This window comes from Pagrus pagrus (assembly GCF_965226575.1).
Source record: "Pagrus pagrus genome assembly, chromosome: 22".
NCBI classification, from domain to species: Eukaryota; Metazoa; Chordata; class Actinopteri; order Spariformes; family Sparidae; genus Pagrus; species Pagrus pagrus.
The window spans coordinates 3,327,478-3,337,425 of NC_140204.1; the positions used below are offsets into that span (position 1 = coordinate 3,327,478).

The 9,948-nt window shown below is 41.3% G+C and overlaps 1 protein-coding gene across 6 annotated transcripts in view; it reads right to left on the minus strand.

Moving 5' to 3' along the window:
- Positions 1-9,948, minus strand: part of txk (TXK tyrosine kinase) — a 34,888-nt gene that overhangs the window by 2,709 nt on the left and 22,231 nt on the right. For 4 of the 6 annotated variants that reach the window (XM_084343484.1, XM_084343489.1, XM_084343486.1 and 1 more), the window contains 11 exons: positions 7,691-7,772; positions 6,789-6,986; positions 2,521-2,569; positions 2,283-2,364; positions 2,043-2,168; positions 1,250-1,314; positions 962-1,021; positions 729-783; positions 485-564; positions 272-399; positions 106-180 (listed from right to left, as the gene is read on the minus strand). In XM_084343484.1, the coding sequence (XP_084199610.1) occupies positions 106-180; positions 272-399; positions 485-564; positions 729-783; positions 962-1,021; positions 1,250-1,314; positions 2,043-2,168; positions 2,283-2,364; positions 2,521-2,569; positions 6,789-6,801 (733 nt within the window). In that variant the 5' untranslated portion in view covers positions 6,802-6,986; positions 7,691-7,772. Of the gene's footprint in view, positions 1-105; positions 181-271; positions 400-484; positions 565-728; positions 784-961; positions 1,022-1,249; positions 1,315-2,042; positions 2,169-2,282; positions 2,365-2,520; positions 2,570-6,788; positions 6,987-7,690; positions 7,773-9,070; positions 9,422-9,948 lie in introns of those variants that run through there. The other 2 variants (XM_084343488.1, XM_084343485.1) reach the window with 2 other exon arrangements.

The following is a 9,948-nucleotide window of genomic DNA, read 5'->3' on the forward strand; positions in this document are numbered from 1 at the left end:
TTTAGCATCACATCATATATCATAACAGGGCTGCACGACCTTGGAAATCTTGGACAAAACTGACAATACAATATATATATATATATATATATAGTATTTATTCACCTGAGCTGAATCCAGCTGTGGCAGGTACACACCTTCCCATCGGTCCCACCGCGTACCTCAACCTGGTCACCAGACCTGCACACACACCAAACAAGGTGAAATGAAGCATCACATGTAGCCCTGTTGTCTGGGTGGTAGCGCCCACACACAGTGTAAACCCATGTACCTGCTGCGTTGTGTTCATGGTAGTGTATGACGTCAGGTATGGAGTTGAAGGTGTGTTTCTCAGCCAGGAAGAACTGCCCGGTGTCACTTATTTTGATCTGGTAATGCCTGATGTCCCCGTGAGGAGCGCTGACACACAAAAGACAGAAAGATATATATGTAAAGATTTATTCCATGTTTATTACATGTCTGTCTCAGCTGTGATGTGAAGCACCTTGATGTTTTGGTGTAGACAGAGACGGTGTAGACTCCTTTCTGACTGGACTCTCGCACCACGAAGCCTCCCTCTTTGTCCTGGAAACAACCAGAAATAAAAAAAAATCACCCAAAGAAGCTCCGACCAGTGTCAGTGAAGAGAGTAAGACATCTCAGAGACACTTCAACACTCATCACTGCTGAAACTCAGTTAGATATCTATGTCCTGCATGACACATTCACACAGGTAGACGGGTGCATACCTCCTGTCTCAGCAGCTGCTCTGCTTCTGTCCTGGTGATGTTCTTGCAGTACCACCTCCAGAAAGACAAAGGAAACATGATTAATGGTTTAATTTTTGCCTTCTGGTCATTAAAAAGACTTATTTTAGGATGTTATAACAGTTGTTAAACACTTCTGATGTTCCGGTTTTCTACAATTACATCATAGATAAACAAACAAACTAAAAAATAATAAACTGCAGCAGAAAACTCACGAGTTTGCCTCGATTTTGTTCTTCTCTGTCACGTAGTTACTGGGGATGAAGCCTTTATTCCTGATGGAAACGAGGAGAAATGAAACGTGAGTCTAACAGCGGCCATTTTACGACTCGAGGTGTAACGCTCGCCCTGTTCACCATCGTGGTTAAGCATGTTGGCAAGCCAAAGTCTTGCATGAGTTAAACATTTGACCTGAAGGTGGCGCTAGATGGAAAGTCAGACATATTTCATGGCAGTGGATCCAGTTCCTGTTGAGACGTCTCAACATTTTGAAGTAAACGTACCCGTGTTTGTCCTGCGCTCTCCACCACAGCTGGTCCTGTTTGTGGAGGATGATGTACTCTTCTCCCTGTGGACACGACACTCTGCATCACCACACGTCTACTGCTTCATCTCAGTGTTTGTGTCTGAGTACTCAGAAGTCATACTCGAGTAAAAGTACCTAAAGTATCTGATATACAAAGTACTTAAGTATCAAAATTAAAAGTAAATTGTAACATATTTGATGCAGCATGTAATCTGCAAAGTAACTAAGAACTAAGTAAGTTTCTGTATTTTCCTTTTTTATTCATAACATTATCATCATTTATCAGTGTTTTTAAACTGGAAAGTAACTAAGTGCATTTACTTGAGTACTGTACAGGTACAAATTTGAGATACTGTACTTGATACTTCTACTCCATGACAACTCAGAGGTAAATATTGTACCTTTTACTCCACTACATTTGTCTGACAGCTTTAGTTACTAGTTACTTTTCAGATTACCTTCCTGCCTATTGAAAACCACGTATCTCCAGATGTGTTGATGTTGAATGTTTGTGATAAACTGACTGAGTGTTGTAAAAAGTACCCAAAAGTCTTAAAGTATCTGATGTTAAATGTACTTAAGTATCAAAAGTACAAGTAAAAGTAACTGATACATATATTTAATGTTCCCCTTTGGCTCTGATATAAGTGATAAGATAAGTACAAAGCAACAGAAGATTGAAAGTACCTCAACATTGTACTTAGTTACTTTCCATCACTGGTTTCTGTGTGTGTGTGTGTGTGTGTGTGTGTGTGTGTGTGTGTGTGTACCTGTTTGAGTGTGAGGTCAGTGTCCTCCTTGGCGGTGAAGTCGTACATGGCGACGACACTTAACAACCCTTCACCTTCACCGTCCTCAGGAGGAGGGAGGGGGAGCTTCCTCCTCGACCTGTCCACCTGAGAGAGAGAGAGAGAGAGAGAGAGAGAGAGAGAGAGAGAGAGAGAGAGAGAGAGGAGTTACACACACACTCACAATCACACACACACACACACACACACACACACACTTACCCGACAGGCGTGTCCCGGGTATCGCCTGCTCTGGAAACACAGCGAGGTGCTTCCCTCCAGCTCCATGCGGGTGCTGAACTCCCTGAAATCAATCAATTCTGAGCTTTTAAAGGACCATACCGATGTTTTCACAAGTTTTACTTCATTTACTAAAAACAGGTAGATTAGTAGCAACTATTTTCCAAAATAAACAATAAACAGCTTTTATTTTAGTCCAATTTGAGATGTGAAGCTGTACCTGGTCTGAACTGCACAGCAGCAGCAGAAGACGGAGTGGCTGGAGTGATCTGGAGGAGGAGACAGAAGAAGTTTTATTCACGTACACCATCATATAAACCACAATGAAACCAGACTCTGATGCTCACATGTCGTTTTGTTTTGGTTGTTAGCGTCACTGCGGTTTTAACAAGTTCAATTTGAGACTTTTTAAGATCATTATGAGCACAATTAAATACAATTTTCCTGTTCATATTGGCAAAACAACAAGAGTGGGTCAGTAAAGGCCGGATTTTAACAATGCTTTCAATGCAGACAGTACGGCTTAAGTTTTGCATTTATCGCCATCTTTCATCCAAAATGCATCTACAGATCAAAACAAACGGACATTTTCTACATTTGTTTGAGCACACATCAGTTTTAAATATGCCAGGGAGTCGTTGTCTTCTGTCTCTGGGAGGAACGGGACACGATGGAGCTGTTAGATGAAGAGCTGCAGGTCACAGGCTGCACACCTCCAACTTCTCAGTGAAGAAACTAACTCCTTTCGCCTCATTAACGTTATCAGGTTCTCTGTTATGACCGAGTTTAAATCCGACGTATTGCCACAATTAAGTCTTGATTTTTTGAAAAGCATAATGACGGTGGGCAAGTAATAATCGGTGTAAGCCCGACCACCGTGTAACACCGGGGTCACCCACGGCATGTGTTCAGAAACTGTCTTCACACGAGATCAGGACTTTGGTAAGGCCGCGATGTCACCGTGGTGTTTACTCCTCCTGAAGGTTTGGCCTCTGTGTGAGATGGAGCACAGGATCACTTGTATTTTTGTTTGTGCCCCAAACAACCAGATGACTCTCCTGTACATCAGCATTACAGCATTCACCGAGGCCGGGCGTATCCGTGTGTTTGAATTCAGGTCGAAGCCACAGAATCTGTTGTGACTCCAGGTTTGTTCCATTTTTAAGTAGACACCAAAAATAAAAGTATGAACCCTAAAATAAACATAATATGGAACCTTTAAAGGCCAAAATTGAGATGATTGGATGTTGGAGGCAGTAACCATGTTGATTGATTAACAGAGATTTAGCATACTGCTAAATAAATAGGGCGGTTTTCTCCCACAGTCTGTGAGAGTGTGTCAGTTTTTAGTTAAACTCTCTCTCTTTGTGGTTTTGAGTGGGAGGTCTTTGTCAGGAAGTACAGTTTCCTTTTCTACAGAACTAACACACTCTTTATCTCTCTGTAAGAGTGTGTGTGTGTGTGTGTTCAATGTGGGCGAATGAACAGCGAGCTGTGTGTGGGTAATTTTCTCACCATTTGTGATGTATGTGCACAGTATATCTTCCTGAGCTGAAGAACAACTCATCTACGACCACAACACCGATGCCGGTCATGTGATTTAAAGGTGACTGTCAAAATAAAAGCAGCCCTCCAGATCCCGTCACGACGTCGATGCCATGAGGAGCGATGAACTCTTCTGGTGGTTTGTGGTGAACCAACATCCCATCGATACTCTTTCTCTAATGTTTCTGTAACCGAGAAGTTCCTTCCTCCACAGGCTGACTGAAAAACTCACAATTTGGGTTTTTGGAAACTGAAGACAAACGTTTCAACTTCATAACACTGGATGTGTTTCACGTGAGAATCACAACAAAACAGAGATTTACACGTCTTTTTAGATGTTAGTCCATTGGTGAAAAGTATCATTTTAAGGTACTTGTACTTAATTTTCATGTAAAACATTCCGAATATGATGCGTTATGTATTCTTTAATTGAGCTGAATTTCTATAGCATACCACACGATTGATTTCTTGATCCTAAAGATGGAGGATATTTGATCTTGGGGGGCTTTTAGGGGACATAAACAGAAATATTTGTTACTGTGGATGCATTGAGTGATGCTGTGGGCTACAACTCGAGTCCCAGTTGTTTAAGCTTATATTTGTTTACACTTTGGCACATTTGCAGGATTAAAATATGTCGAATTATCTATGAGCAGTTCCCGTTTGCAGTGTAATCATGGATGTACAGACAAGTATGACTAGATTACTGTGATACTGAAGAAAACCTAAAAAAGACATGTTTCTAAGGCAAGTTCTGCAGATATGTTGCATCTTTTTTGTGCGTTTCTGAAGACATTTCGGAGGGATTGGATTGAAATTTGGTGCGAACATTCACAATCCTCTCAGGACGGGTTTAATCCGTCTAAAACTTTAGTTTGTCACCAAATATGTGCAAATATAAAGACATTCCCATCAGCCTCAAGTGACCTTTACTTCAGCATGCAAATTGTGTGAATGCTAGCATGCTAAGACCCTAAACAAACATTGTAAACCATATATTATTCATGCTTAGCATTACCATGTTAGCATCATCACTGTGAGCAAGTTGCAAGGTTAGCGTTAGCATTTAGCTAAGTGCCTAGGTAGCCTACAGTATCCAACCGACAAAGGCAATGAATACTAGCCAATCCTTGGCAGAGTCGGGTGAGGTCATGTCTTCACCAAGTAACAGTTCACCCAAAAACGTAAAACTCAGTCATCACCTCCTCCCTCCATGCTGATATAAAGTCAAGTGAAGTTTCGTAGTCCACAAAACATTTCTGGAGCTTCACAGCAAAACAGAGTTGCAGCATTCTGCTAAACAACTGAAATAGATGGAGACTTGATTTAAAATGTAAAAAAACAACCAAAATAACATAAAATGGCTCCACACAGCTCGTCTGGAGTAGTCTCCAGAAGACCCAAGATCACAAATTGATTTGAAAAGTTGTGATTTATTATCTTTTTTAAGCTGAAAACTGTAGCTGCTAAGCTAAAAGCGCTAGCGCTCACCCATCTGAAGTGGGTGCAAGAGCTCGACCGCACATCATCAGGAGTGTAAATAACATCTTATCAAATCAGTTTGGTATCTTTGGTGGACTTTGATTAATGGATTACATTTTATGTTTGCTACTTCAGCTGTTACGCAGAACGCTGCAACTCTGTTTTGCTGTGAAGCTCCAGAAATGTTTTGTGAACTTTTCCTTTAACTCCGACTCCATCGTGATGATAAACACAACCTTTATTGCGAAGCTGAAAGAGCCTGTGTGGCTCTAAAAGGACGCTGTTGACTTCCTGTCAGGGTAACTGTCCGTTTGTGCCAGAGAGAGAAACAGAAGTGAAACTCGACTTCATCTACTGGCGGTTTCTATGAACTCGGCAGGTCAGAGGTGGCACTCTGCACACAGGTGTCTCTGCTTCTCTGGAGCCTTCAGCCTACGTTTCCACCTCTCTGCATGCCAGAACAGTGAAGTGAAATCAAAAGAGTAGAAGAGTCGAGTGAGTCTGAAATGACTAATGTCTAATTTTTCTGATCTTACAGTTTTAGAAGCAAACAGACACACTAAATTAAGTTTCAACTCAAGATTTAGCTGCTGACAGTTTTAGACTGGGTTTATCCTTCTCCTTCAACTTCTCCTTTGACTCAGTAGATTCGCAGCAGTTCATTCATGATCTTCACACCTTGAACAAGCTAAACTTCAGGTTCCTTCTCCAGATTTGATGAATGTGTTTTGTTTTGTTTTTTTACTTTTTCTTCTCTGTATCCTGCTGCGGTTTCAAAAAGAAAGACAGTTATGTTTCTTCTCACGCCCTCCTTGTCCTAACTACGATGCCATACAAAACTCCATAAACAAATCTGTCAATTTAGCGCTCTGCTGCTAACATGCCAACAGTCACACTTTGTAAAACCTTCTTTAAACTGTCAAAGCGGTCCAGGGAGTGATCCACCAAAAGTCTTTTATTTTGAAAGAACTAAATGTCATGAAGCTTTTTTGCTAACAGAGATGATTTCACATCGTCAGCCCAGTTTACAAGACCAAGATATTATCTCGTGCTGAAAGTGTTGATTGTGTAGATTTGTTGAATGTGTGTGCAGTTTTTGTTTCATGTATCCTGCTGATGTTTCAAAAGGAGGAAAGTTACGTTTCTTCTCACGACCTCACCAGACAAGACTCCTTTAAACAAACCTGTCAATTCAGCGCTCTGTTGCTAACATGCTAACAGTCACACTTTGTAAAACCTTCTTTAAACATTCAAAGTGGTCCTGTGAGTGCGACACAGATGTGATCCAACAACAGGCTTTTATTTTGAAAGACTAGCCAACTTCACAAGTTTCAGATATCGTCTCTGTGAGAGTTTTAAATGTGTAGATTTCATTTATGTGTTTGTTAAACTCTCTTCTGTATATACAAAATATATGTGTAGTGAATCATTAGGAGTTTAATGTGCAGTACAGGAACTTACTTGACTGAATCATGATCGACCGTCTTTACGAATCTTCTTCTTCTCTTCCTCCCTCCTCCTCCTCCTCCTCTCCTTCTTCTATCTCTTCTTCAGCTCCAGCTTTTCGTCTTCAGCTCGAGTTTTTTAAGGTCAGCGACGATTTTCTCTGAGATGTGGAGCACTTCAACAGGGCCGATATGATGCCACAGGTTAGGAAACCTTAAAATAGGAGATCGACAGAGACAGAAAGAGAGAGAGAGATGAAGAGAGAGATGAAGAGAGAGAGAAAGAGGTGGGTGGAGGAAGTCAAGGAGGTGAAGCGGTGAGGGCAACAAAGAGAATGAAAAGACACGGAGAGAAGAAGAAGATAAATGTTATTTCAAGTTTGTGTTTATCGGCTTCAGCCGCACAAATAAAGTTTGATTTTAAAACATTCAGTCGTTCCTACGTTCTGTGTTTACAGAGTGAACGAGAGATAAAGACAAAGAGATGAGAGGAAGTGAAAGAATGACGTGAGTGAAACCACAGAGCATCCGTCTGAATAACTCCAGGAAGAGCTCACACACACGCACACACACACACACACATGCACGCACACACACACACACACACACACACACACACACACACACACACACGGTAAAACTTAAAATGAAAAAAACATTTTTTTAAATGACTCCTTGAACAAACTTACAAGCCGACATGAACTTTAAAACATTAAATCCAATCTTTAATAAAAACTCTTCTGATTGCCATTTTTTAAATGTGATTTAAAAAAAAAAAAATTACATTCAGAGTAACTTTATTTAAACCACACAGTTCACAGCCATGCTAGCAGCTCAGTGAGGCTGTATTTAGGCACAGTGGTGCTAGGCGCTACATGCTAACAACAGAAAGTTTGCACATTTTTGGGCCTAAAATACCTTTTTTGTTGGCACAAACACGACTGGAGATCCAAAATATCTCAGCCCCGTCTCCAGGATGTAATGTTGGCAGTTAACCTTTCTGAAAAACACAGATAAGTCTAATGTTGACATTTGTACCAAACATGTCAGAAGTGCTATTATTACAAGCCAACCGGCCGACCGCAGCTCAAGTCACTCTTGAACAGTGGTCACTGGTTTGGCAGCCTTCTCGTCTGAGTGCAAACCACCATCCCCTCCACCTCTTGTAATGAAAAGAATGAAATATACATGAAAGTGATATGACACGTACAGATTAGCACGTATATCTGCTTTGCAGAAACATGAAACGCCAACATGTGATTGTGGCCACTCGGCTGGTTGTTGAGATATTTGATGCATAACTTCAGATGATCACCAAAGTCAGTAGGTTTAATCTGCTGGGATCCACGAATGTCTGTACAAACTTTTGAGGAAATCGGAGGGAAGAAATAATCTGTATCTGTATTAAAAATGGGCGGGACTTACGACAACAAGTGGGTGGTGCTTAAAGCAGCTGTGGGTGTGGCTAACTGGACATGAGCCTGAAACTAATCTGATCAGAAGTTGTTATATTTATAAATGATTAGAAATGTTTCTAATCAAAAGAGGAAGAGGACTATTGACTTTTCTTTTTTATAACTCAACTGAATAAACTTCAGCCAGCTGCCCAACCAGAACGATGATGATGATGCCGACTTTAATGATCAGTGAACTGTTAAAAACCAGAAGTTGGACTGAACCCGCAGCATACACAGTCGGCTACACCTACTTTTATCATCTAACCGGGTGCAGGAGGTGGTTCAGGTGTGTTTGTTTCCAACCAGATTCAGCTGTTTAGTATCAGTCTACTGCGCACCTGAAGGCGTCACGCAGGATTTACTGTCACCACTACTGTAATAATAATAATAATAATAATAGTTGTGTCCCCACGGGAAGCTTCCCGTCTCTGCAGGCTGATTTTCTAAGAAAAGAACTGAAACCAGCTTCAGACTTGGATTAAAGAAGTGATCTCCAGACATGTGATAAGTGTTGATAGAGTTCAGGACAGTCTTTTTCTATTTTATGTTTTACAGGCTTCAGTCGTCACGTAACAAGTCAGCTGATTATGATTAAACTCCAAGGTTTCATGTAAAGCTTTCAGTTTCATAATGACACACAAAACATTTGTGCTTCTACACATGAGACGAGAGAAATCACCCCCTCGTCATAACATGAACTTATTCTCCCACAATGTTCTCACTTTCTACAAAATGGCCCTGATTTCTGAGTGTCCCAAAATGTGCTCATATTCTCAAAACTGTCCAAATACGACATATTCCAACAAAGGCTTCATTTTTAAACGCACAGTACGACACTGACAACGTGGGATCTTGGGAGTCGATGTTTTCATTGTTAGTACCACTGTTGCCAAGTTCCTGCGAGACAAAAAGCTAAGAGCTGCTAGCTCGTTTAGGGTCGTACCGTTAAGCCAAGTATACACTGTACGATGTTTATGAGCCTCGTCGGGTGTCGTTTGCCGTGCACGGTACAGGAGCAGGTACCGATCGTCTGCTCATGAGCGTCCGTCAAATGGTCGGGTGCAGACTCTTGCACAGTTGAAGCAGTGCCAAGAGTCGATTACCCTTTTTTTTCTCAACGCAACTGCACAAACTGGCAAACAGCATCTGAAAACGCCATGGCGACACGATGATGTACAGAAAATATGGAGGCCAGGCTGGTCGAGCCGTGGCGACAGCTTCGTCTTCACGTCTTCCGAGCCAGCGCCTCTTTTTCTTGAAGACTTCGACGCGTAGGATTGCACGGATCATCGAGGCAGCGTGCTTCTGCTTTGTTAGCCTTGTTGCTAATACCTGCCTCAGAGTTTTCAAACTAATCTTTATTGACAATCGCAAACAGCCAGGACGGTTCACACGTACAAGTGTGAGAACATTAATCGTGAGCTTTGACTCGACAGTATGAGTTGGGATTAACATTTCTAAAATGTGATGGGATCCTAAAAACAGTGACGCTTGAAATTGGCGCCCAGTGGCAGCCTGCACCCACAGCCACCATCCGGCGGGTCGGCCTCATGATAATGTGTCTGACAGGGTCATTTTTAGTGGGTCGACCCGTGTTTAAAAAAATCTGTGTAGACCCACTAATGTTGGTGGAAAAGCGTCAGTTAGTTACTGTTAATATTATTATTATTATTATATTAATTTATTCATATATATTATTATTAATGTAATTTTAAACTT